This window comes from Peromyscus maniculatus, chromosome 5, assembly GCF_049852395.1.
Source record: "Peromyscus maniculatus bairdii isolate BWxNUB_F1_BW_parent chromosome 5, HU_Pman_BW_mat_3.1, whole genome shotgun sequence".
NCBI classification, from domain to species: Eukaryota; Metazoa; Chordata; class Mammalia; order Rodentia; family Cricetidae; genus Peromyscus; species Peromyscus maniculatus.
This window is the reverse complement of record NC_134856.1, coordinates 113,288,486-113,316,458: the sequence shown is the minus strand read 5'-3', so window position 1 is coordinate 113,316,458 and position 27,973 is coordinate 113,288,486. Positions and strand designations below refer to the sequence as shown.

Genomic DNA, 27,973 nt, shown 5'->3' with positions numbered 1-27,973 from the left:
TCTGAGAACACTGTCATTAACATATATGAAACACCATGGGCATATCAAAACCTGGCTTGTTGCATCTGGGAATGTATACAGAGGTCATGATGTCCCTCGTTCTTGTTTTACACAAAGACACAAAATATTATAGGATTTCAGAGCTGAAACGATGGCTCAGTGTTGAAGAGCACTGACTGCTCTCCCAAAGCACCTGGGTTCAGTTCCCAGCACCCACACAGTAGCAGACAACTGTCAGGAACTCCAGTCCCAGAAAATCTGATACCATCTTCTCATGCCATGAGTACCAGGTTTACAAGTGGTACACAGACATACATGCAGGCAAAATTCCATACCCATAAAATAAATTTTTTTAATTAAAATGATAGGATTTCATTCTATACCCAAAAATCATATAAATATTTTACATGAATAAGGCTTTTTTTAAGTTAAAAGAAGGATATATGCATATGAATAGCCCTAGAAACTTAAGACAAAAATAGTCAGGGGGCTGAAGAACTATCTCAGAAATTAAGAGCATATACTGCTCTTACAGAGGACCTATGTCTAGCATCCAGATCAGGTAGGTCACAACCACATGCAACTACAGCTCCAAGGGATCTGCTCCTCTCTTTTGGCTTTGCAGATGCCTGCACTCATGAGCACATACACCCTCTTCCCTCTTGCACATTCACATGATTAAAAATAAAATAAATACTTTTAAATGGACAGAATCCAAGTGTTCATATCTATAGACTTGCCTTTTTAAAAATCAGTTTATTGAGTTCCCTTGATGTAACTATTACTGCACTAGATTGTAATAGGAGAAAGTGTACATAACATAAAATCCATCATTATCATCTTTAAGTGTACAGGTCAGGGACCTCAAGTGCATATCACTATTTTTCAACCATCAATACCATCTTTCCACAGAGTTCTTCTCATCTTACAAAAGTGAAACTATGTAACCATAAAACTCTTAACTCCCTGTCCCCTCATCTCAAGTCTAAAAACCTCCACCCATTCTACTCTGTCTCTACAAATCTGGGTATTCTAGGAATGTCATATCAGTGGAGTCAGATGAGTACGAGTCCATTTGTGACTGGCTTATCTCATTTAACATCACCTTCCCAGGGTTCATCCATGTGACCTGTGTCTGAATCTTTATCGTTTTAAATCTGACTTTTGTTCCATTTTTGGTGTGTGTGTGTGTGTGTGTCTACACATGTTCTCTTTACCCATTCAATCATTGATGGACACATGGGGTGGGTTTTCTTCATATTCAGACTATTTGAATAAAACTGTTATAAGTATGAATATTTTTATAACTATAAATAATGGTTTCAAATACCTCCTTTGGACTATGCTTTTAATTCTTTGAGTTATCAATGCAAAAATAAATAAAAAATATACTTAATATTATATATATATATATATATATATATATATATATATATATATGTTTTATTCCTTGAAGAACTGCCATACTGTTGTGCATAGTGGCTCCACAACTTCCATTCCCAACAGCAGCACAAAGATTCTCATTTCCCCTATCATTGCCAACTCTTACTGGTGGTGGTGGTTGTTTTTATAGTAGCTGTTCTATCCTGTTTAAAGTTGCGTCTCACTGTAATGTCTGGGTTTGGGTTTCCCTAATGAGTAGCAATATTGAACATGTTTTCCTGTCATTGTCTATCTGCATGTCTTTAGAGAAATGCCTATTTAAGGCCTTTGCCCACTTTTAATTGGGTTGTTCTGTGATGTTTTCTAATTGTAGGGGTTATTAATATATTGGGGATATCATTTTCAAAGATTTTCTTTTGTAGTTGGACTTCCTTTGGCCCAACAACTCCAAAATAATGACCTGGAGACTTCTTATTAATTATAAAGACGTGGCCTTAGCTTAAGCTTGTTCTCAACCAGCTCTTAAAACTTAAATTAACCCGTTTGTATTCTGTGTTCTGCCATGTGGCTCATTATCTCTTCTCCATACTGTACTTCTGACATGCTCCATGTCTCTCTGGAGAATCCCTCCTCTCTTCTTCCAGTAGTTCCTATCTCTGCCTGGAAGTCCCACCTGCCCTTTCCTGCCTAGCTATTGGTCATTCAGCTTTTTATTAAACCAGTCACAGCAATACATCTTTACACAGTGTACAAATATCTTGAAACATACTTTTGTTCTCTAAGTTTCTCTTTTCATTCTATTGACTATTTGACATAGTTCACAATATGTATTTAACTTTTGTGTCCAGACTTTTAAAGGTATATCTAAAAAATCATTGCTAAGATTGGTTTTATGAAGCTTCCTTGACATGACCACTTCTAAAGGTTTTTTTAATTTGAGGTCTTGTGTTTAGATCTTTGATCCACTTTGATTTTACATCTGGTGTAATGTAAGTGTCCAGCTTCACTCTTTTGAAGATAGATATGCTTTCTCCCCCTGAATGGCCTAGGCCCTGATGTCATTTGTGAGATTTCACAAGCCTCTCCATTCTGTCCACATATGTCCATGTCTTTCTACCAGTGCTGCTCTGTTTCTATTGCTTTGTCATTGAAATAGTTTTTTAAATCAGGATGCTTGAGGCCTTCAACTTTGTTCTGTTTGTTAAGACTATTTTGTGGATTCCTTTGGGATTCCACATAAAATTTAGATGAATTCTATTTACTTCCAGGGTTTTGATAGGGATATGCTGAATCAATAGATCACCTGAGGTGATGATCTTCCTACTCCCAACAGTAGTAAGCCTTTTGATCCATAAACACATGGTGACTTACCATTTATATTTGTCTCTTACATGTGGTTTTGTTGTTGTTACATGTGTTTTTTGAAGTCCTGTTGTAAGTATAGCACCATCATTGGTCATGTTAAAAAAATGTAGTATTTGCCCTATATTAGCTATTGTCCAGCATATTCAGTCTGTCTCGACCTCTGTGTGACACTGTACTCATGATGGCCAAGAACTTTCATCATTTAGATATATTACTTGAGGACTTGTAGTCAAATTCAGTGGTAGAATTACCTAGTATACCTAAGGTCCTGGGTTGGATCCCCAACACTACAAAACAGAAACAAGACCAGATTTGCTCTTAAAGGAAGATGGCATACCTGCTAAATGCCGAGCCTGGTTTTCATTTCATGAACGGTCCAAGAAAACCACCAGCAGTCTTCCTCACAGAACTAGCCATGACTCCCCCAGGCCATGCAGTATTAGTCCAGTTCATTCATTCATTCCTTTGTGGGTTCATCTAATAAGAACAGTCATTGTGAGACAATAAAAAAGAGCATTTTCCTGTGTGCTTGCTGATCAAATGGGAAGGGAGACAGGTGGGAAAATCTTGATGCATTGCTAGTGCTGCCTGGTCAGTCATGGGCTATGGCATGCATGGCTCATACCTTGGCTTTAAATGGATACCACTTTAACGGGGCACCTGATAGAGCACTCTTTTAAAGAAATTAATTAGCATAGAACTCCTGGCTGCTCTCTTGAGACATATCCAGGTCAAGGGAGGTCTGATGGAGCTCTATGCAGAGTAGGTGCATTCGGCATTTGTCAGCATGTGGCATTCAGCAGTTGCCACCATTACTGAGAGCAGGCTGCAGAGACAGAGGAGGAAGAGGGTCTGATTTCAGATCAGCATTGCTAGGAGAGGCCTCGGGCATTAAATTCAATTTTGCCACTTTCCAGATAAAGCAAATGAGACCCACAGAATCTGTGAATTGCCTACAGTTGGCCAGATATGTGGTCACTCAGGAAATTACTTTCAGAAAGGGAAGAATCCACAATCTGGGAGACATACTCTAAAGTTCCAGTCTGCTGCTTTCAGTGCATTTAGAAAACTCTGTGTCACTCAGCACCAAATACCCATATAAAGGAACAAGACATGTTAAATTTTTTTAAAGGGGCCACTGTGAACATGAAATCTGGGAGACATCTTTGAAGCACAATAAAAAACTTTTTATTAGGATGCAGTAAATGTTTCTTCAGAAATGAAGATGAGACCATTTTGAAAGAACCTTGGGAACTGGCTTTGGGTTTAAAAATGAGTTGGAATGTAGCAAAATAAGAAAAAAAAGGCCTTTTGACTCGTAAGAAAGACATAGTAAATAGTAATTAGGGCAGGGACATTTGAACCTGTGTACTTACACCTCAAGTGGCATGCTTTCTGTTGCAAGATACAGTAAATACATTATAGGTTCTACAGGAGCCAAGTTTCATGTGCATGTGACTAGGAAAACTAAAGCTTGAGATTGAATGTCCTCTGAGGGGGCTAGACCCACACTTTTAATGCTCTTGACATATGTAAAATATATTAAATTTAGAGTTAAGAAATTATTAGACCTGTTGGTGGAGGTATGGGTGAGGCAGCCCCAAAGTTGAGAGCATGGGAGAACTGTCCCCACTGCTCCTCTGTCCTGTCGGCAGTGTGAGCTGGGGAGAGCTGTACCCACCTTCAACCCCTCCATGCCTCCTTACAAGCCACAGCATTCAGGAAAGCAGGCTCTGCTCCTTGCCTGGGCAACACAGGAGAGCTGACTGTTGGTGGAGGGCCAGGTGAGCTGAACTTGAGGGTGTGAGAGTGGGATTTCTGGCCACATCCCCTCGTCTGCCATGTCGTAGTGAGGGCGAGGGAGAAGAGCCACAGAAGGCTAACTAGACCCTCCAACAGTAGTGGGTTTCTTTCTTCTTGTACTTCCTGAGAGTACACAGCCAAACTACTCAAAAGCAGAGCCTCAATGGCTAGAAAGGGTTAATGTGACACACACACCCATGAACCCAGACTCTGGCAGCTGTCTGCATGCAACTTGAAGCCTCTCATGCAAAGGGTATTCTGGGGAAAGTATCACAGCCGCCTTTTTAAAATCAGAAATTTATACTTTCAGAGTTTTAGATTTTTTTCCTTACAATAAGCTCGTGCTGCTCTTTCCCCCAGGTTCTGGTAGGGTCACATTCACAGCCATTGTCATGAAGTAAAGAGCAGTTCAGATTCGAGCAGAGGCTGGAGACTGGCTGCTGTTTAGATTCATTATCAGTAAGTCCCCTACAACAGCTAGCAGAAAAGCTGGTCAACACTGCGTAGGCCTAGGACCACCATAGTGGCTTTACATTGAGACCAGGAAAATGCAGCTAGTTTACAAAGGGGATTTTATTTAAAATTTGTTCATAGTTACACTTTATTATTTCAGAGATGTAATTAGCTAACTGACCTGTGAGTTGAAATATTACGAAGCTTAACAGATCTGATAGCTCTCTAAGCAAAACACCATACGTTTTATTGAGGTGGGAGAAACCATGTTTTTCCTTGTTTACAGAAAAACTTAATTGTTAATTCCTACCATGTGTTCAAGGTTCTGCCTTAGAGTGAAAGCAGAATGTAGGGCCTGGCAAAACTGCTGTCGTGATCCTTCTCACACGGGCTGTGTGACTGGTGCTAGTTGTAGAATTGAGAGTCAGACCTCATGGAGCAGCCCTTGGAGCAATGTAAAAATACTCTTAAGAGCCTCCTGTGAGCCAGGTGTCAGTGGCGCACGCCTTTAATCCCAGCACTTGGGAGGCAGAGACAGCCAGATCTCTGTGAGTTTGAGGCCAGCCTGGTCTACAGAGAGAGATCCAAGACAGGCACCAAAACTACACAGAGAAACCCTGTCTTGAAAAACCAAAAGAGAGAGAGAGAGAGAGAGAGAGAGAGAGAGAGAGAGAGAGAGAGAGAGAGAGAGAGAGAGACTCTTGTGATCCCAAATAAGTGGACAACTCAGTCAGATCTTGGGACACTGGAAAAGGTTCCTTCCTAATGAGGTCAGTGTTGAATGTCCGGATGTGAAATTCCATACAGCCTTACTTCCCTTTAGACTGCCACATAGACCATCGCAACACTTAAGTTGTTGCTCCCAAGAACTGCAGTAGGAGATCTTGAAAAGAGGGTGCCACAAACTACTGCCCAACACATGGAATTGAAGGTCACATAAGCAGAACATGTATGTGGGGTTCCCTTTAGGAAGTGCGGGCCCAGCTCTGAATGGATAATAAATAAGAGAGAGTGCTTCTTTCTACCATTGGAGCCCTGCAGTTTAGGCCACCTGCCTTATAAAGGTAGCGGGGTAAGCCCAGGCATGGGGAGAGCAGGTCACTTGGGCTCCAGTACTCCAGGAGATGGTGGCATCAAGCTGTCCCTGGACAGATTGAACCATGATGGTAGGTATAGATGGAGAGAGTCTAAGAGTATGTCTCTCTCCATCCTGACCTAAGAAAGTTCCAAACTTCATCAGGACTTGGCCCAGATAACCCCTTCTCTAAAGAAGGACACCCATCCCCTGCAGAAGACGCCCTCCTCTGCACATACTGTCCCCTTAGTCTGTTCAGTCACTCGTCATTAGCATCTCATTACAATGGGTTGTTGTTGTTGACAGGTGTCTGTTCCCTGCTCTGTACATCAGGAAATAATGTTCTTGATGCTTTTCGACTTTCAGCCTGCCAATGACACTGTTCTTTTCAGCCTGCAGAGGATGCTATTTCTGAAGTTTATTTTTTGATTGTAGTTTCTTTCTTTTTTTGGTTTTTTTTTGGGTTTCTCTGTGTAGCTTTGCGCCTTTCCTGGAACTCACTTGGTAGTCCAGGCTGGCCTTGAACTCACAGAGATCCACCTTCCTCTGCCTCCCGAGTGCTGGGATTAAAGGCGTGCGCCACCACCGCCCGGCTCGATTGTAGTTTCTAAAGTTCAGATGGAACACTGACTGAATTCCTGTCTCCACATACATGTAGAAACCCATGTCTTTCCAGAACCTGAAAATTGCTTGACTCCGCCAATGTCCTGGCCCTTGCTCTGTACCTCCCATACCTCCCATTTTCCAGGTTGCACACACAAGTGAAGAGCTCTGGACGGTGAAAGGTTGGGTCCAGGGCCTACATCTCAGCTGTTATCCCATTCTAGCTGTATGCACTTGCTGGCCCGGCCTGTTCGGCAAGTTCCGTGCTCAATGTTTCTTGCAGAATATTGATCTTTCTCTGCCATCTGCCCAGCTTTCTGACTAGCTCTTGTCACCTTTACTTAGAGCAGTTCAGTACATTCTTCCTTAAACTCCTGCCCAGCCAAGCCAGAAAGGGGTCAGAAGACCTAACCTCTCCATCCCAAGGGATCCAGCTGAGAGAGGCTGAGAGCAACAGGTTCCTCAGACCTAGTGTGCACCAGTCTCTCCACTACAATCGGCTAAATGCGTCCAGCTCCCAGAACTTGGAATGCTGCTCCTGAGAGTGTCATAAGCATAGGGGTTGGAACCCTCAGAAGGTGCTAGATCCTGATTAACCCATCTCATCAGGAATGCAGGATATGGTGTGGAAGGAAATGAAAATAACCTGGGAAAGAAAGTTGGGATCAAGTTGTCAGAAATTTAAAGTCAGGGTAAGAGTCTGGATTGTATTTGCCGGGAAATCAAGGTTCCTGGGTGGGGAATCAGAAAGACTATGAGATGGGCAGTCTCAGACAGTCAAGCCCTCAAGCAGTGGATATGAAAGAGAATTTTGTGTTGTTTTGTGCACACTTGAGGGCTTGGGCCACCATGACAACAAAAAGAGAAGAAAGGAGGGTCTGGGGGTAAAAAAAAAAAATGCTAAGAAAGTATATAGCAAGACACAAGAGGAGCTAAGTTGGCCATTGGTTTTAAGTCTAGGTGTTGGATGTGGGCATAAATGTTAACAAAGCATTAGAGGAAAGAGCTAGCATGTTTACTTTGAAGAAATACTGTCATCAGTTTTAATACTGTCATCCCTTTATCTAGTCAGCAAATTGCAGTTAAATGCCTGTTGTGTATAAAGCTTTGCCTGAGGATAGAGGGATACAAAACATGAACAGTGTAGCTTCACAGTTTATAGTCTTGGCTAGCCAATAACAAAGCAGCAAATAAGTGACAAAATGATTTCCAATACTACAGAAGTTTTCTGGAGATGTGGAGCCACTATGAGAGCAGTGGGGTTATATCCTACACGAAGGCCTCCATAGACATCTGGACTTTGGGGTGCCATGTCTTTGAATGCAGCTGGGAAGCAAGAAAAGAATGCAGGCCTGGCACTAGGAGAAATGAGGCTGAAGGCAGAGATGGTGGTGTTCCCAGGAGATGAAAGAGCTGAAGCCATTGATAGAAAGTGTTCCCTTAAGACTTTCCACCATCCGCAAACAGAGCTGTGGGCTTGGAGAATAAGTGAAAAGGGGGAGCAGTGAGAAAACTGGGGATACCAGTCAGGGCAGCTCAGGAAATGCTGGGAAAGCAGAGAGCCTAGAGATCTCGAGACACTTGGGATCCTGGACATCAGGCAAGGAGGCTTGGGAACAAGAAGGTGCCCACTTCCAGAGTGCCTGGAACTTGCTTGGTGACTTCTAGAACTGCTGCTTACAGGAGGTGGAGCCAGACACCAGCAGTCACTAGAAACTCACTGTACACTCTGCCCTCCTGAGCTCTCAGTCACTTTGAGGAAGCAAAGGCAGAAGAGGACAGTGGAGTATTCATATCACCACTTGTCCCCACTCATGAGCTGTGACAGAACAAGGCCTCACATTCCTCATCTACAACAATGAGGCAACAGCCAGTGTCACAGACAGCTAGAAGAACTAGCTGGTGCAGAGACGCAGAGCATAGGATACAGGTGTGGTGGAACTATGAAGGGGATCCTGGGAGAGTTTCACAGAAAGACAACCTTGGTCGCCTTGAGCCTTCACTTAGTTCCCTGCTCTGTTTCCTGTCAGGGTACATAGGGCCTCAGAGCTCTTACCTGAGATGCTGGGGTAAAAGTAGTAATGTCGAATAGGTTCCAACTCCTATCACCACACCCGAGATTCTCAGGGATTGATTCCAACATGAACTTGACCTCCTAGAATGGGCAGAATGTAAACAAGGAACCTAGAAAACGGGGTAGAAATACAAGGTAGTCAGGAAGGCAAGTGCAAAGGACACCTAGTGGCAGTGTCCCCAAGCCCATCAGGAGCCATCTTAGCTGTTCTCTATCATATATCAGGCCTGTTGCAAAAGGCAAAGGCAACAAGGCTGGGACCATGTTGAGGTAGATCTATATGCAGGCAGAGCATCGGGGCAGCAGCTGCTCACAGGCCTGGAAGCACAGCACAGCAGTGGCTGCCAGAACAGAGTGGCCACAGGCCATAGTCACAGTCTACCTATTCTCTCAGGTGTGATGAGGGTAAGAGTGCCTGACTAGAGGCTGTATCCAGAGGCTGAACTGGCGGAACAGACAACCTGATGCCTACCCAGGAATGAGCCACAGGTGCTGCTGGGGAGAACTGGTCCTTGAAGCTCCATCTCCCAAGAGTGCTTTCTGTGTTTTTCCGGTGTTTTTCTCCTTCCCTTTCAGTCAATATTTTAAAAAGATTTTGAAAACCTAACTTTCTTCATTTATGTCAAGGAGACCATAGAGGAATAAGTAATGTAGGAATCCCTGGAAGTTGGGGCAACTGAACAAGAGACTTTGGGGTGAGGGAGAAGCTAAGCTGTGGTAAGGTCTCCATTTGCTTCTGGATATATGGATTTCATTCTAATTTTTATTTTATCTCACGTGTTTTGTGTCTGTGCACAATGTGCATGCATGTCTGGTGCCCAAGTAGGCCAGAAGACGGTGTCAGATCTTCTGGAACTGGAATTAAATGGCCATGAGCCACTAGATGGGTGCTGGGACTTGAACCCCAGGTACTCAGAAAGAACAGCCAGTGTTCCCAACTGCTGAGCCATCTCTCCAACACTGTATTTCATTTTAAAGAGGATTCTCTTTTCCCTATAATACATATGTATACCTCCAAATAGGCTCAAAACTGAGTAAGGTACTACCCTGCCCTCATAAAGCAGCTAACCTAAGGATGCTCTTCCTGAGGCCCTCAGAGACTATGATTCATTCAGCCTAGCTGAGGACCTCACCCCCACTACCAGCAGCTATGGGGCATCCCTGATGCTCCAGTTATAAATGTGGATCATGCCGTGAGACCTCATTCTCCAGCAGAGACAAAAAGCAGAATGACCTTAACTACGAAACTAGAAAGGAGACCATGAGAAGGGAAAGATGTCGAAGAAGGGTTTCATGAGACATGAAAGCAAAAAAAAAAAAATACTGGGATAAAAGAATATAAGGGATATGGCAAGGGAACAGGGGAAAGAGGGGAATTGACAAACACAGATCTTGTTTTAAAATGCCATAATGAGAGGAGATGGGCATGGCAATCCCTGCTTTAATCTCAGCACTCGGGAGGCAGAGGCAGGTACATCTCTGTGAGTTTGAGACCAGCATGGTCTACATAGCAAGTTTCAGGCCAGTCAGGGCTACATAGTGAGACCTTGTCTCGGGAAAAAAGAAAAATACAATAATGAAACTTAATACTTTGAATGCTGATTTAAATAAATACATAAGTAATACATGTGAAATTTAAAAAAATCACACACCAAAATTAACCAGACCCAAAGTCTGTATAACTCAGTGAACTATTATACAGTTAGAATAAGTATGTTTTTATTTATCTGCAAGTTTTTTATAATAAAGTTTATAGAATTTAAAAATAAAAATTGTAATAAAAATTAAAACTTAAAAGCAAAGCGGGAGGGAGATAGGAGACAGAGGAAAACTGTCCAAGAGAAACAAGCCATTGAGTGCTTAGCTGCTGAAGTGTGATTGATGCTCAGGGTTGCTCACCTACCTGGAAGGGTAATGGACTGTTCTCACATTCACCTTCTGTGCCTGCTTAGAAGCTCCGTCTTTGCCCATTGGGAAGTTGAGTCACCTGGAAAGGATCAAAGTGGCCCTTCAGGTTCTGCCACTTCTAGAGTCCAGCAGGTCCTTTCCTTGCCGGACACCACCCTGACTTTTTGAGAGGTATTTTCTTCCTATAAGAAAAGAGAAATCTTTTTCTTGAAAGACCTGCTCTATCTGTGACCTGGGTGTGGTCTCCTGTGGCATTCTCTGCATTCCATCTGTTAGCTGAGCATATTCCCTCCATTTTCCTTTGCTAAAGTGGTAGCATGGAATGAGTTGCCCCTGAGAAACATGAAAACATCACCCCCTGACTTATGCCCCTAATGAATTATGGGATATACAGAAATGAGTGAGAATTGGGTGAACCCTGTGACTCCTCAGTTTTTCCAGGATTTGGAACTCCATACAGACAGAATACTGTCTTAGGGCCCCAGGTCTCCTAAAATGAGTTCAACCACAAGGATTCTTCACATTGGCCCCCAAGACCACCTACAAGCAGCGTATGACAAGTGTCTAGAGAAAGAAATTTATTCCAAAGTGTTTGAGGGGATAATGTTTGTTTGGGGTTTTCTTTGGGGGGGGTGTTTTATTTTTGTCTTTATTTGGTGCATGCGTGAGTGCTTGCATGCATGCATGTGTGTGTAGTGTGTGTGTGTGTGTGTGTGTGTGTGTGTGTGCTTACCCTTGCATGTATATATTTATGCCAGAAGTTGTCATCAGATGTCTTGCCCTATTGCTTTCCACTTTATTTTTGAGACAGTCTTTCACTGAACCTGGAGCGTACTAACTATAATGGCCAATTCAGCTGTGTCTGGGGATCTGAACTCCATTCCTCAAGCTTGTGCTCCAAGCACTTTTCCTACTGAGTCATTCCCTCAGCCTGTATTTTTATATTTTTTGTTTTTTGAGACAAAGTCACTGGCCCAGAACGTTCAGTGTGAACTAGGCTGGCATCCTACTCAATATCCTCCTGCCTCTGCCTCATTAGAGTTGGGATAGCAGGTATGGAGCAGCACCATACCCAGCTCACAGATCTTTCTTGGCAAAGCCATAAATCACTACCTCACCCTGGAGTCACCATCACCCATAACATCTTCCTCATCAGAGTCTCAGCACTCTGAAATTCAATGTTTCTGATTCTCAGTCCCCACCCTCAGGGCCCAGCCCAAGGGGCTTCCTCCCTAGGTGCATGTCATGTTCTTACACGGAAGTTCTACCATCCTGTCCACCAAGACTCTGCTTCCTCATCACCTAGGCAGCATTCCTGACCACCATGATTTAATTTTCCTTGCAGTACTTAGTCCTACCCAGTTCCTCTTTGCTTGTGAAGTGACACTATAAAGGTCATGAGCCACCTGCTGGCTAAGCAGTCCAGTGCCATGGGGATGTCAAAATGCATTCACAGTAGATAGACCGCACCCTGAGACAGCCCACCCTACAGCTCATAAGAATTATACTGACTACCTAGTTGCCTACAGGCATGGCCCTGTTGACTTGGCTTTCTCTGTTGAGTATATAGCAGGGAAGGAGGTGGGACTGGGTGTAGGCATGGGAGATGGCTGAGGCTAGAACTGGAGACACGGGGGTGGGGATGACTGGATATGTGGCCTCACACTGTGGCAAGTGCTTAACAAGTCAACATCCATGCCATGAAATGGGTAGTGGAACAAATGAGTTAAATCTACAGTGAAGGGTGAATCTAGAATTTCAAACAAAGTCTCTTTGATCCCAAGTCAGTAGACTTTTATAGTGTTAAAGTATGAGTAGGAAGAGGATTCCAGCTTAGAGGAATTCTCTATATGTGAATATCTATAGGGGCTGCAGCTTGCTAGAACTGCAGGGCTTACATAGAGAGACATTCGAAGCTAGCATCACAAACCAGCTTTGAAGGCCTGAGTGTCATTCCAAGAGAGTTAGTTTGATTCTCTTGGCTCTGGTAAAGCCATAAAGATATATGCATACAGTAGCTGATATTTGAGTATCTGCTCACATCAGCCACTTGTGTTATCTTGCCTCTTTATCATAAGCACATATTATATTATAGGCCCATTGAGAGTCAGGTCATCCAGAAAATGCTAGAAAGAACTAGAATTCCACTTAGAAAGATCTAGCAACAAAGTCCATGCTGAGTTAGTGCTAATTGTTGTGGATCTGAGGTCCACTCTACCCTGTGCCACCCCCAGGCCTTACAGCAATTCCTAGAAGATTCTCAGACCCTTCTTGGACCTTGAATTACATTCTTGCACCTAGATACCTTATCCTTGTCCTCCTGACTCATGCTTATACCTCACTGCCCTCTTGGGACCTAGGAAATGTTTTTTCTGAGTGCCCCCACTGCATTAGTCTGTGTACCCTTTCTCTATTTCCATTTCCCATGAAGGGACCTAAATCCTGGAAGCTTCCTGGAGGGAGTCCTTGACATGTTATGCCATTGTTTATTTTTGCATGTGCTTCAGTAAGTAGCTTGATGAACACAGGGTACTTTTATTGTCTACTACAGAGTCCATGTACCCTCTTCACGTTGAAACCCTGCCCTGCATGCCAGAGTCATTCTGGCTTTATCACCCTGCTCCTTTCCTTGCCCAGAGTAGGACACTTGTAACTTATTACCATCTGCTTGTTAGTCTCCATCATTGACGTTGAGCTCCTTAGACTCACATATCCATGGCCACTGGGTGCATAAATGAATGGATGAATGAATGAATGAATGTTGCAAATGTTGCCAGGATTCAATGAGAAAATAGATTGGGAGGTCCTTTGTGGTAATTGTTGCTGTCACTATAGAGTAGTGATAATTTAAGGCAACCCCTTCTTTCTAAATCTGAATTCTCAGTGGCCACGCTAAAAAATCAAGTTGCTTTTGCTGAAGCTTTGAGCTATCTTGCATTCTCCAGACTTGCTCTGCCACTGCCTAGGTACACAGACCCTGACAATGCAGTCTCCTTCATTCTATAGACCCCGAAAACTGTAAAAGTCTGCATCCTCAGGAGCAATTTATTTCTGTTAGGAGTGGTCATGGTAATTGCATAAATAAGATCCAGGCCATTTGCTTTAGTTCTTGTGTTGAAGTCTTTTCAATGAAAAGGGTGCTCTGATGGAGTTGGGTTCCAAGACTTTCCCAAGCCCTTTAAGGCTGGGGGGGAAATGAAATCATTTTTTTTCTTTTGAGATCCCAAGCTTTCTTCAAGCTCTTCTTCAAGACACTGCTTTCAGCCCTGTATGTCATAATAGCCCAACCTTGCTTTCTCCCTAAGATTTCCATCTCCATTAGGGACCTATTCTAATTGATACAAGTGGCTTACTAGCAGCCATAGTTTTTCTGGACTGTGGAGTGAAAACCTATTCATTTTATGTTTGTCTTTTTATTTTTAGTGTTGAGAATTCAGCTTTTACTCCCTAAGCAAGTTTTTTGTCCCTGGGCTATATCCTCAGACCTTGCTTTTTTGAGACAGGGTCTTACTGCATGGCCCAAGCTTGCCTGCAATTCTCTGTATAGCCCATTTTAACCTCAAACTCAGTCTTCCTACCCCTATCTTCTAAGTGCTGGGATTATAGGTGTATATCACAATAGCTCTATCTGGGTCTTTAGAAAGTTCTTTTTCAGGGTACATAATTTGTCCTCACTCACAGCTTCTATGTGGGGAGTGAACACACGACTCTGTGTACTATTCTCAACTGTCCCAGAAAGAAGATTCCTGAGAGACATGATAGAGACTAGCAGACCCAACCCTTGCAGTCATTCAGGCCTGGATTTGAGTCCAGGCCCCATTCCAAGTCGCAATGAGCAAGTTATCTAATTTGCTGGGCCTGTTTCCTTACCTTCCATGTAGGACTCTTAGCAGGGATAAAAAACATGGAGTATGCAATGGGTTGGGTAGATAGAACCAAAGAGAAGTTCAATAAATTAGTATTGACTCTAAATGGTCCCTGATTCCCTTACTACTAAACCAGGCTAGAACCCATCTTGAGCCACCACCCTCTGCTTACAATGTTCTAAGTTCACTCTGACTTCCCTGGTCACTCTGACTCAGACTCTGTTCTGGGAACTGACCAGTCCAGCAGATGGAAGAAAATGAGGCCTGCTGCATGAAATCCTAGCCACTGTGGGGTTTCAACTGACAATAGTAGATGGGGATCGATACCAACCCCGTGTGTTAGAGAGGGATCTGAGAGCAGGCAATGCAGGGGAAGCAGGCCAAGAGCATGCAGTTGAGGGCATTACCCTTCCTCATGTGGCCCTAGGTAGATGTGGATGGTCTGGGAAGGCCTACTAAAGGCCTGATGGAGCAGTTTTAAAAAAAACAAAAAAACTAAACTTGCTAAGGTATAATGGTAGGCACGGAGGCTTCCTGTGTGCCCATGATTGATGTGGCTGCTGTGTCAAACTGGAGCTCAGCACCCCAACCACAGACAGCTCATCCTTCCTAAGGAGCCACACTAATCCCTGGCCAGAGAGATGTTCCCTCTGAGTCCTTAAATCTGGGCATGGTCTTTGTGTTGCAGCACTTGCTGAGTTATCATTGAAAGTAACATCTGTGCCACCTTCAATTCCAAACTAGCCTTTGTGGCCTTGGGTAAATCATTACAGCAGCTTTCCTTCCCAAAACTCAAGACCCCAAGACTTCCATAGCCTACCTTGCTCTGTGTAGATAGGCCAACTTTTTTCACCAACAGGCCTCTGGAAAGTGGATGTGGTCAGAATTTAAGAACCGTGCTAGGCTCTTTCCTGAGTTTATTTGCAGAGCACATCATATGTATCAGAGACAAGAAGCTCCTGCTTGGTAGTTTTGCCAACTAACTAATCAAGAGAATCACTATGGAGCTGGCCCTTTCTTGAATGCATAGCCTGTGCAATGAGGAACCCATTTGTCCTTTTATATCCTCTGACATTTGGCAGGAAGAGATCTCTGCCCCATCATCTCTTAGCCCCCCTTGTCATTAGGAACATGATACAGTGGCACACTACTCTGGAAATATTCTGTGGGTAAAGCGTCTTGAGATTAAAAAGGCTAACTGCAGAGTTGTGTCCTAAAGACAGGCGTAGAGCTTAGTATCTCCACAGTAGAGCACTTGTATAGCATGCAAGAGGTTTTCAGATCATCCCCAGCACAGCAGAAAATAACAATCATAATTAAATCAATAAAGGCAGAACAGAGAACAGGTCATTGGTACAATACAGGATGTATGGCAGCCATGCTCCTCAGAGATGGCAGTGGATTATGTAACAAGGCATGATTTTTTTTTTATACTTTCATAGTCAATAATTTCTCACATCTGGACTGAGCTGTCATTTCCAAAGTACATTCACATACACTGAAGTGCTGTTTTCATCAAGCTGGCAGACTATGATCCCAACTTATTTGGTCTGTAGACAGGAAGCCACACTCCATCACAGGCTGTCATTTAGATCAGACCCTAGGCCTTGTCAGCAAGGCCAGCACTGAGGGCAAACAAAGCACCTGCCAAGGGCGACTGTGCAGGGTGTCACACTTGGAGTCCCCACCAAAGCTTTCATCAAAGCCAGCCTGATTATTTTCCACTGCATTTTCCTGAAAGGATGTTATGATTTTCTAGATGTTTGGTGGCTGGCGATAAATCAGGCTTTTATGATGTCATGTGAAAGGCCACCTCTCGGACTTCCTCTTGCCGCAAGTGGAGAATAAAAGTAGGACGTGTTGGTAGAGCACAGTAGACACAGCTTGGCTTAACCCTTTCCTCACTTGTCTACCAGCTCAGCTCACAGAAGAAGATCAGTTCCTTTCACATGAGTAGCCAGGCTTCATGGAAGTAGAGTTGCTCTCCGGGTGATAAGTAGACTCAAGGGCTTTGGCATCATATCAAGTCGTGACCAAAAAGTGCCTCCCATGGAGTATGACAGAAAGGGTTATCAACAGCTTAACAAATGTAATCTTTAGAGAGCTCCGGTTTTGTAATGCTGGAAATAAGAAGTTACCTTGAAGCAGAGATACTCATAAAGCTAGTGAGGCTATAATGGAATGTCTCATAGCATTATAAATCCATAAATGCCTTTGAGAGAATGGGAGGGTTCTGATTAAGTCAGGATCCAGGATCCTTGTTCCCTCATCTGCATCCCATCAATCCATAAGTCTTCTGTGTTCTACTTCCCCAGTTATCTTTCCATGGCCACACTCTACCACAACTGCCATCTAGGAAACCCATCTTTTACCACTGTGGCCTGGTCATCTTAACTGGTCTCCTCTCCTGTCTTTGACCTCTCTCATCTAGGACAAAATACACAGATGTCTCTGAAAACCTCTAGTGCTTAAACTCTTCAGGACCCAGAGCAAAGTCCAGATTCACTGCTATCATTGCTAGGATGGTAAAGGACTGCTTCTCTGGTCTTTCAAAGATACACATATACTCACACAAACACATAAACCATATGGTGAAAAGTCATTACCACCCTGAGAGCTGGTCAGGGAGATGGCTCCTTAACTACCTAGGAGTATTCAGGGCTCCTGCTTTCCACTAGCCAGAAAGGAAGTGAAGGGTGGAGTCATCTCAGCCCTCCAAAGCTCTTGCTGTCCTCATTTGGCCAGGAGAAGGGCAGCCTTGCTAACACACACTCCAGGGGGTATCTGAGCACAGCAGCCAGGTCCCTAGCCTCCCACAGCCATCTGGGTATCATGCTGAGTCTTCACTGCAGTAGTCAGGCCCTGGCCCCTACAGAGTAGTTAGGCTATAAAGATCAAAGAGTAGCTGACTGGAAGAGGCAGAAGGACATGCATTTAGTACAGAGAGAAAAAGCAACTCTTCCATAAATCAGTATGAACAGCTAGAAGTCAGTGTCATACTTTTGAAAATCCCCACCACCACCACCCCCCAAAAAAATTCACGCTTCTGCCTAAATCACTTAAGTCAGCCAGTTTTTTAACCATGGCCCATGGGGCTTAGACTCTAAGGGACAGCCAGGTGTGGTTCAGAGAATAAAGCCTTGGCACAACATGGCTTCTGTAGAGGAAGGTCTGGGATCCATGACAAGTCTTTTTAACCTTCTATAGCCTCACCATGAGCTGCCTTTCCCTTGTTCATGTGTCTACAAGAAACAGACTGGTCTGTACTCCTCAGAGCTAGAGCGCTTCTCCCTAAAGTATTTCTTATTGATGGTGACCCCAAAGAGGTCCTCTTACCCCGATTTTCTTACCATTCAGGTCTCTGATCAAATGTTACTCTTTAGAATGTCCCTTAGCCATGGGGGTTGTCCCGCTCTTGTCAAGTCCACACCTCTACAGCCTTGTCATCACACTCCCCATTAACTGATATCCTCTTGCCATCTCCCCAACCCAGCACAGGTGCCATGACAGCCAAGGCCTTGTCTCAGCCACAGTCGCTCCCCAGTGCCTGGCAGAATCAGTGTCTGGTAATAGACCACGAAGTTGCAGAATGTGGGCAATTGGAGAAAACAGAGTGCAAAATCCTGGGTAGAACTGTTCAGCAAAGACCCCAAGCCTAACAATGAAACAAGGACTGGGTGTCTCTGGAGTGGAATACTTGCTTCCCTAGCGTGAATGAGGCCCTCGGCTTGATCTCCAGCACTTCAAGGGGAGAAATCTGGTACAATCAGCTGTTTATATGTAACCTTGGAGTCTTACAGCCATCCTGTAGCATAGACAATGTTTATCTCAGTTTTATAGATTTAGAACCTAATACTCAGAGATGCTCAGAAACAGCTGAGTTCATTGAGCCTTGGACAGGAGTCCAGTTCCCTCCAGTGATATCTCTGTGTTCTTAATAATGTTTAAGAACTTTTTTTTTTGAGATAAAATTTATCGTGAAATGCATAGATGTTAACTGCAGTTGGATAAATTCTGAAAAAAGCATGGGTTCCTGTAACATGCTTCTGTCCACCTAGGGAACATTCATTTAATCCCCCCCCACCCCACCCCCAAGGTCTCCTTCTGCATCTTGCTACTCAGAATCCTCCCTTTGACCACCACTCGTGTTCATCACCGTGGCTGAGTTTGTTCTCTAACAGCATGTTCATTGAGTTACACAGTGGCTGCATTTCTGTCAACCTCTAGTCACCATGGGCATATACTGACATCATCATATGCTGACACATTAGAAGGCTCTTTGCCTCTCACATTAATGTGGCTTAAGTACACTGTTTTCCTTGGAGGGCTTGGTCCTTTGAACATTGTGACTGCTAGACTGCGAATCAGAAATGCTGCCTTCTAGTCCAAGCCTCTGCCACTAGATGGCTTCATGACATCTGTCTGAACTATCTCTACAGATAGACATAGGGATTCTGTTCTCAAGGAAAAATGAAAGGAAGAGTAACAGGTGGCCATGCAAGATAGATCCCTACAGCCTGCTGAATGTTTCTTAGCCTTGATGGTGGGGAAACAACCAAAGAGGAAGTCCAACTGTGAAAAACCTAAGGATCTGTCTAATGCTCATCTTTCTTCTGTGCCCCTTTAGAAACACACAAATGCCAGGTAGTTGTTGAAGTTTTTCCTCAAGAAGCTCCTTGAGGAAGCGGCCAAATGCAAGGTCTTGTGTGCTAGTCACCCTAGTCTATGCCACTAACCCTCGAGTATCCTAAGAAGTTGCTGGGGAAGTGAGGCTGGAACATGTGGCCACAGCCCTCTAAGTCATTTCCATCTAGTTTAGTGGAAAGGGGGAGGAGGCAAAAGGTGGGTAGATAGGTAAGTTACTGAAGAGAGATTTCTTGAATTTGAAGACCTCAGTATACTACATAAGTTGAGAAACACCTGAAGGAAAAACAACCCCATTTTTACTCTAGGGAGATTTGTATTAGTTACAATGTTCTTTCTGGTATGTGTTCAAAATAAGGATAGGGATTTTCTCTAAGATGATAGATTGCTTAACAAACAAGAAGGAAGCAAGCTTAAGGAAAATTGCCTTTGTCTGGTGCAATCCGGGATGCCCCATGGCCTCAGTTGCCTTTCTGGATAAGAGGGTGCGGGCTCAAGATAAGCTGGATAACAGAGTTGGGCTTTTAGCTCCAAGACACTTTGTAGAGAACTTTCATCTCTAGGAAGAGGCCTCTGAAGCAGATATAAAATCTCCTGAGTTGCATCTTGAGTGTGGCTGTCTTCAAGTTTAATTAGCTGAACTCTGCAAAGTGCTTTGAGGGCAGAAAGTGCTAAGTGGCAAAAGAAATGCAGCCTGCATCTTCTGTCCAGAGCGCCACTTGCCAATTATGTCACAACAGTCCCTAATCGGTCCACTTAGAGGTGCTTTATCTCCTTTCCTCGGGGTTTGCACCACCTCTTACTAGCATGGGCAGATCTTTACACCCCAGATCCAGTTATTAACAGTAGCCAGTAATTTTCAAAGAAGATGGTGCTGACTTTGAAGCCTGGAATGCTGAGGTCACTAACAATCTTATCTCCCTGTCATTAAGTGGCCCTTACATTATAAGTGTGAATCACCAGCACCCCCACCACCACCCCCATCAGCTGGCTAGGATGAACTTTAGTGAAGGAATTAGGATCAGAGGGCTCCAGTTCTAGTAAATCATTCAATTCACTTTCCCCTGTATTCATGCTACTGTAAGCACTAGGCTTCAAAACCCCATGTTAACAGGGGAAAAAAATTTGTTCCATGACTACAACTGTCGACATAGAACAGGTACAGAAGGGTCATAAATCTGGATGTTGCAACGTGACCTCCTCAGAGGTAACCTGTTCAACCTCTACCTGTAAACATACAACTCTCCCAAGCTATTGGGCATTGCTTCTTAGAAAGGCTTTCCTTTGTTTGCTCATTCAGATGGGCCTGGTGGAATGGGCTAAGCCTGGGTCCCATAAGTTTATACAGGCTGGTAAGAGTGTTCCTGGGTTGCTTCCCATTTCTGTGCCTCAGTCAAAGCTCTGTAGTGGGTAGGTGATGGGTAATGGGCAGACAGGCAGTAGTGGAGAATTCCAAGCTACTAAGGGTCATGCTACAGTTTGGTTAGTGTGAATTCTGTGGTGCGTGTGATCTAGTCCACAGAGGAGAATGGACATCTACCCATGTCTCAAGCATGTTGGCCGAGATAACTTTCTCAAGACTCATTAAAACTCTAAAGGAAAATTAATAATCTGAGAGCCCATACCCCCCCCCAATATCCCTCAGCATCCTCAGAGAATTGGCTCCAGGACCCCCTTTTACACTAAAATCCTCAGATAACTTAAGACCCTGTATAAGATGATTTGCAGACCTATGCATGTCCTCCCACACTCAGTGAATCATCCTAGGAAACTTGGTGTCTAACACAGTGCAGATGCCTCAGCAGGTGTTAGGATCCCTAGGCAACAGTAAAAAACATGGCATCTGCACATCTTCAGGACAGGTATTTCTCTTTCTGTTATTTTTGATCAATGGCTACTTGATTCTGTGTTTGCAAAGTCCACAGATTTGGAGGACCAGTGATAAATACGTTGTCTGTGTAATTTGTAGAGCCTTTTGCCTAACTGTATTTCTCTACTTATGCTATTTTTTTTAAATATAATGGAAAAGATGTGTGTATGTCATGATATCTTGATGGATAGACACATTGGGAAGAAGACATATCCTCATCTACTTTCTAGAAAGTTCTAGACAGTGGTAGCCTTTTTTTTTTAATGTGTGAGGCCCACATGTAAATGGATATTTCTTTTCCTTTGTTTAGTACCTTTTAGTAGCTGCTGCATAGTCTCTCACAGAAAAGTGGGATCAGTGAAGGGACCATAGGCTCTTAAAGATCCAGTAAAAGGAGGCACCATCCAGAACAGGCAGCATGTCTAATAGGTTCTTGAGTGAGCCCCCCAGTAGAATGCACAATGGTAAGTGCTCAGCTCCAAGCAGTGGTTTCAGTCCAAGGCCATGCGGGACTGCCCAAAGCCAATGAGCCTGGAGTGTCCTTTGTGCAGAGACTAGGAACAGCTTTTGCAGGCCTGCTCTTCTGCTTCATGTCCCATGCTGTGCTACATTCTGCAGTGGTGCTTAGTGAGGCTGGCTAAGCAGTTATCAGTTTAGCTCTGGGGCACTCTGTCAGCGCTGCTGGATGGACAGTCCCCTGAGCCCACTTCCTGAACAGACGAGACAACCTGCTGTTTTCTCCTTGTCTCTTATCGCCCCATGTCATTAAAGGAGAGGCCTGGCGGTTGACTCCAATCTCTGCTATTCTAAAGCAGTCCGGGGAGGAGAGGGAAATGCCAGCCTCCTCGTTGTACTGCTCTGAGGTTAGCTCTCTCCTTGGGTAGGATTAAACCCTGGGTAAAGTCCAGCGTGTGAGAGCTAGAACTACAGGGGCCGTCCAGAAGAGCATTGCAGGCTGGAGGATTGGGGGGCAGGGGAGTGGGGGACTCCTCAGGCTTCCTTCTCCCCTTTCCTCCAGCCTCCCTCCCTGCCTGTCTAGAGTCTTGATTGGGATGTGCAGTACAACTTCAAAGGCTTCCCAGAGGTTCTGTTGTTTTGTTTTGTTTTTAGCAGTTCTGTGTTTCCCAAGAGAAGCTTTACCCTAGGAGGGAAGCTTGCCTCCTCACTCTATTAGCATAAAGTCAGATCAAGGACCTAACTCATTGGCATTCTTCTATTCCCTTGGAACCTAAGCTAGTCTTCAATTTCACTTTTCTAAGAAAAGCAGGAAGGGAAAATGAGTATTTTTGTGCCACTCAGAGCCCCATGTCTTAAATTCCTGAAGATGTTTAGCCAAGGTTTCCATCGTGCTAGGTTTTCCTTAGTCACACCCCTGTCTATGCACCTTCTTGTCTGTAGCACTCAAACATCAGTCTTTCAATATGTACATTGGAAATTTCTGCCAAGAGCCCTTATGTTCTTCAAGTCTCTCTGCCCCTCCAGATGTTCCTTCAAACCTTACCACAAACCTGCCGAGGAAACCCAATCCAACTTGTAATTCAATCTAAATGTTATAATTTCCCCAAATCAAACTTAGAGGAAGGGGAAAAAAAGAAGTGAGGGTGTGAGCTTGGAGTCGTCCTGCGTGATCCAGTTTAGTGTACCGAAGGGACTTAATGTGTATAAGAACAATCAAAATCACATTAGGAGAAGAAAAGTAACCTGTGTGGTTGAAATGTGTCTCGTTATCTCGACAGCAATGCACAGGGAGCCCAGAGATCTTCACAAAAGTGGCCTCTAATTAGAGGAGACAATAATGGCAGGGTAAACCCTCCTTTGCTGGATTGTGTTAACTGCTGTGGGCTCAGGAACTGGCCTAATGACTTCCCCGGGACTTGGTCTGGCGCTTTATCTATCTATCCACTCTAGCAAGACTGAGGGCCAGGAAAGCCTGAGATTTTGTTGCAACAAAGCACACCCTTCTCTCAGGCTGATGCCTGCATCTCCAGTGTGGTGAAGGCCACTATGTCTGGGTGATCCAGCTGCAGGTCAACTCTTGGGGGCAAAGGAGCTGGGATCTGCGGGAGAGAGCTGTCTGCAGTGTTCCCGTTCCTCGGGCTGTTTAGCTGCTGTAAAATGCTTAGTTAAGCATAATTGAATCTGACAATAATAAATTACATATTGAAACGGTATAGTTCTCCTAAGGAATAACAGTGAAAATGGCAAGACACCAGAAGCCAGATTTAGGAAATGTCATATTCACATTAAAATGCTTAGAATTTTTTTAGACCTTCGTTGCCTTTGTTTGTTTGTTTTTTGTTTGTTCAGAAAAACTCCAGACCACCCAGTTCATGAAGTTCTTTCTAGAAATCCTATAGAAACTCTACATAAAATCATTACTTTAATTCCAGTGTTGCCTCCGTTGTCATGGTGGCTATAAGCCTGTGAAGAACCAAATAATTCAAAATGTAGAGCAGTATACATAAACTCATTCTTTTCACTTGTCATTAGGAGCTGCTTGGCCCTGTTGGAGGAGTTTTGTGGAAGTTCAAATGTCTTAAAAGACTTACACATGAAAGGAGTGCCTTTCACCCCACAGCCGTGTGTGAGCACAGCAGCTCTGGGCTTCCCTGTAGGAGTCCAGCTCCCAACCCTGACTTCGCTGCAGGTCAGAGGAAATGATGTTTAAAGGAGCATTTCCTTTCTGCCCTCCTGTCCAGCACTGTATGCCTTCACACGCGGCCCTTACCATGCCACCCCTGAAGTGTGCCCGAGCCAGGACTCTTGCGAACGGAACAAACTATTCGCCAGATCCCATGGTAGAAAATAAGACCTTTCTTTTCTTTCCCTTTCTATTTATTTTATTTAATTAATTTATTTATTTTTGTGAGACAGGGTTTCTCTGTGTAGCTCTGGCTGGCCTGGAACTCTGTTCTGTAGATCAGAGATCCTCCTGCCTCTGCCTCGGAGTGCTGAGATTAAAGACGTGCAGCACAGCACCGCCCGCCACCCCACCCCCCTTAGTAAGTTGTTTCCCTGAGGACAGTGATGCACAAAGCTCACTGGGTTGATAGGGTGAAGGAGACTCAATGGTAGAGCACTTGCCTAACAGGGACAGAAACATTTTGACTAGCCCATGTGTTGACTTGGTGGCCGCTGGCAAGAAGAGCCACTGTTTGTTCTAAGAGGACCACATGCTCTCCCCTCCCAAGGCCTCTTGATCGAATTAGCTTTCAGGGAGACAGAGCTTTGGCAGAAGGCTAACGAAGCTCCTAGGCTGCAGCCTAAGAGAGGGCTCAAAACTAAATTGGGAAGTTTAGCTGGGCCTGTCTCTGGTTTCAATGAAATACTTTTACAGTGTATTTAGTAGTGTCTGTTGCTAAGCTTTTGAAAACCATTTTTCTTTTTCCTTAATTGTAGTTGCCTGGTTGTTTTTATATTATGAGCTACTTGTAGAAAAATACAGGAAACATAATTACAATACAAAGCTCCCTTTCCCAAGCCTACTGAGATCATTTGAAACCAAACTGAGTTTTAGGGCTTTTTTTAACTGTATGTTCACAGCCATGAATTGTATCCATGCTGTGCTGGTTGATTTACAGCCAGTGGTATGTGATTCAACAGTAACCATGCTCTCCTAAAGCTGCTGTAGGATTGAGAGAGGGGCAGGCGGACATTGCTTCATGACTCCAAGCTACACAGCTTCCTCTGGGGAAGAAGAAGGAATATCTTGTGTGGCTCCTCCACTAAAAGAGAAGCATTGTAAAAGTATATACAAGTTTATTTAGGGAGAGTAAAGAGAAATAAATTACTTGGTTTGTTTTTCCACTTACATTGGCAGCTCCAGGTAGCACAGTGCTAAAAATGTTAATTACTAATTCTTGTATCCTACCTTTCCTGGGGAGTCTGGAAATGGGCTTTTAGGCCAGCAGAAATAACTTGCTTCACTTTGGTTAACACTCTGGGGAGGAAGTGGGTACTTCAGCATATTGTGAAATGCAGAGCCTTTGGGAATTTGATTTATTCAAGCCTAAAAAGCAATGATGGATGATTGAGAATGAGAATGTCCTCTCCTAGAGTAAAGACTCAGGCAGGGAAGTGGAATCCAGACCACCTTTGCCCAGAACGCCCAGGTGAGCACCCAGTGGGAAGCATAAATGACTTGTACCTAACACTCTGGCCTACTCATCTGAAGTTCAGAACAAAGTGACTTTGCCTGCCAAGTTCAGGAGAGGCCTTTACTGCAGCTTGGTTATCTGTGACTGTCATTCAGAGTCCACTTGTTATCTAATAATGTGCAGCTAAAATGGAGTATCTTCATGGAGTACTTACCACTATAAAATCTCCTTCTTCCTCCTGCCTTCCCAGTCAGTCCCTGGTTGTCTTGCCTCTCCGCACGTGCACCCGTGGATGCCCTCATATGATAGACCTAAGGGCTTTCTCTGTCTGTCCCTGCCTCCCGCCTTTCCTTCTTCTCTTCCCTCCAAACTCATCTTGAAATTCCCATCTGTCTTGAGATCTGCAGTAAAGAACTGTGTGAGAGCGGAGACAGGATTTCCATTTCTACCCTTTCTTGTATGTGGCCTTTCTTCCTTCCAAGGGAGCCTCTTGAATGAACAAAAGTGAACTTCTCTTGCTAGATTATCCAGGAAACTCGAGTACATTCATGTTTCCCTCCCCATAAAGTCAGAACTGAGCAAGCCGGCCAGGAGGCTTTCTATGTTGGGAAGGCCCAGTCCTGAGCTGAGACAGTGGTCAGCAGTCTCCTCTGAAAGTCAACCTTGACGGAGCAGCTGGAGGTGAGAGGAGCTAGAGAAAGAGCCTGGGGCTGACCAGAGGCACATGGTCTCAGAGGCACAGTGTTTGAGACTGAGATTTGCGTGTTCGTCCCATGAGTCGAGAAAGAAAATCACCATTTTCTAAGGAAGAAAGAGAAAAGTAGATTATAACAGATCCTCTATTGTGGTGGCGAAATGGAAGTTTCTGTTTAGGAGCTTGTGGGTGCACTGCTGGCTGGCAGAAAACTGTCTTCACCTTAGCAAAGCTGGAGCTGTGACGCTCTGCTCGGCAAGCTCCTTCCCTGGCCTGCCTGCCTGACCGCCTGGGCTGTCCCAAAAACCAGAGACCGGAGGCGGGGTTTTTGCTGACTTGGAATCCAGGAGACTCAGGGACCTGGCAAAGGCAGTATACTTAAGGCCAGACCTGGAGGAAGGTGGGTTCTAGGGACCGGACCCAGCAGAATGGCCTTTCTGCAGTGAACTTAGTCTCTTGGACATTCAGGCATGATTTACCCCTGGTCTTTGCCGAGAAGTGCAGTAATTCTAAACAGTTTTCCCAGTAGCTCTCCAGACAACTTAATATCTTAAAAAAACAAAACAAACAAGCAAAAAAACCCAAAACAAAAAACAAACAAAAAAAACCCAAAACAAAAAGAAAAAAAAAAACATACCATCAGAGTCACTAGGACAAGGTAGGGCTAGGGGGTGGGCAGGAGTTGGAGAATGCTCACTCACTCACAAAGTCCTGCTTAAACTGGACCTTCCGTACCTGATGAGACAGATTGGGAAAGGGGTCGCAGCAGAGCACCCGCAAGCACAACTCATCTGCCCTGTCTCCACAGGACTTTCTGCAGGGAGACTGCTCCAAGGCGAAGCAGAAACTGAACTGGAAACCCCGTGTTGCCTTTGATGTAAGTTGTGTCTCTTTTAGCTGTGAGCCTTGCTGGCGGGCTGTGGTCAGGACTTTTCAGGGCCCTGGGAGGAGGTGTTGCTGGAGAGGGTGGCAGAAACGCCGCCCTCACCACCCACCCCGAATCTTGGGTCACAGGAGCTGGTGAAGGAGATGGTGCAGGCCGACGTGGAGCTCATGAGGACCAACCCCAATGCCTGAGCACCTCTGCAGAGATTCGCGAGGCGTGGCCTACCATGCAGAGCCAGCGAACCAGAGTCCAGCCACTCCTGCGACCATCGACCCTCGACCTCCTGTGTTGTCCCCACAGCTAAGAGCTGGGCCACAGGTTTGTAGGCACCAGGACAGGACACTCCAGAGCTAAGGCTGCTTTTGCTTTTGTCGAAGGCCCCACCCAATGAATGGTTTTGGGAAATCAAGAAGTTTTAATCACATACCCATTTTACTTGAAATTATATCACTAGACAACTTAAATTTTGGAGTCTTGAGATTGTTTGTCTCTTTTCTTATTAAAAGATCTTTCTATGAACCAGCACTAACAGAGTTACTTGTGTATGTATTCTCCAGATTTTAATGTAGGCACTTTGTGGCCCCAAACAATAACAAAATCCACAGCTGGGAATGAAGTATTCCTTGGTTCCTTTAGGAAAGCCCCTGTTGAGAAGACCCCTAGCCCGCGCTGCCCTCGGCAGAGCACCTGGCTAAGTCTGTCCTTGGACATACCTATCCCCCGCTGAATTGAAGCATTCATCCCCTGTTGGTCTCTGCTGACTTTAATTAGAACCACCAAGCTCTCACCCTCTCCGAAAAAGGCTCATGAAACAGGCTAACAGAAGAGACTTGGTGGTAAGTAAATATTGTTGGAACATTACATGTGAAAGCCCCTGGGCTACCCTAACCTAAGCCTCTTCTATGGTCTTTCGCACAATATTTATTCCCAACCTCTTCCCATTGGTACTAGGTCACTTTTTAAACTGAATTTTGACTCATTAATTCAATCCAGTGCCTAATATATACCAGACATTATGCTGATGCTTCAACCACATCAACATGAATTAGAGGTTATGATAAAGAGACTTAGAACCCAGTACCCAGCTTCACTGAGTTTATCATTTAGGTGTTAGAATTATGACCACAGCCTGCATTCTTGAGCTGTGTACTGCGCAGCTGCAGGTGACACTAAGTGTACAGAACACCCCCAGAGAGCAAGCAGGGATCTACTTGCAGGTATACACTCTGGCATGAAATAGTATTTTGGCCTA

The 27,973-nt window shown here is 44.4% G+C and overlaps 1 protein-coding gene across 2 annotated transcripts in view; it reads left to right on the top strand.

The window, feature by feature from the left end:
- Gmds (GDP-mannose 4,6-dehydratase) overlaps positions 1–27,246 on the top strand; it is a 557,612-nt gene extending 530,366 nt beyond the window's left edge. For both annotated transcript variants that reach the window (XM_042278318.2, XM_076573125.1), the window contains exons 10-11: positions 26,644–26,712; positions 26,850–27,246. In XM_042278318.2, coding sequence (XP_042134252.1) covers positions 26,644–26,712; positions 26,850–26,912 — 132 coding nt within the window. In that variant the 3' untranslated portion in view covers positions 26,913–27,246. The remainder of the gene's footprint in view (positions 1–26,643; positions 26,713–26,849) is intronic.
- Positions 27,247–27,973: the final 727 nt, after the last annotated feature.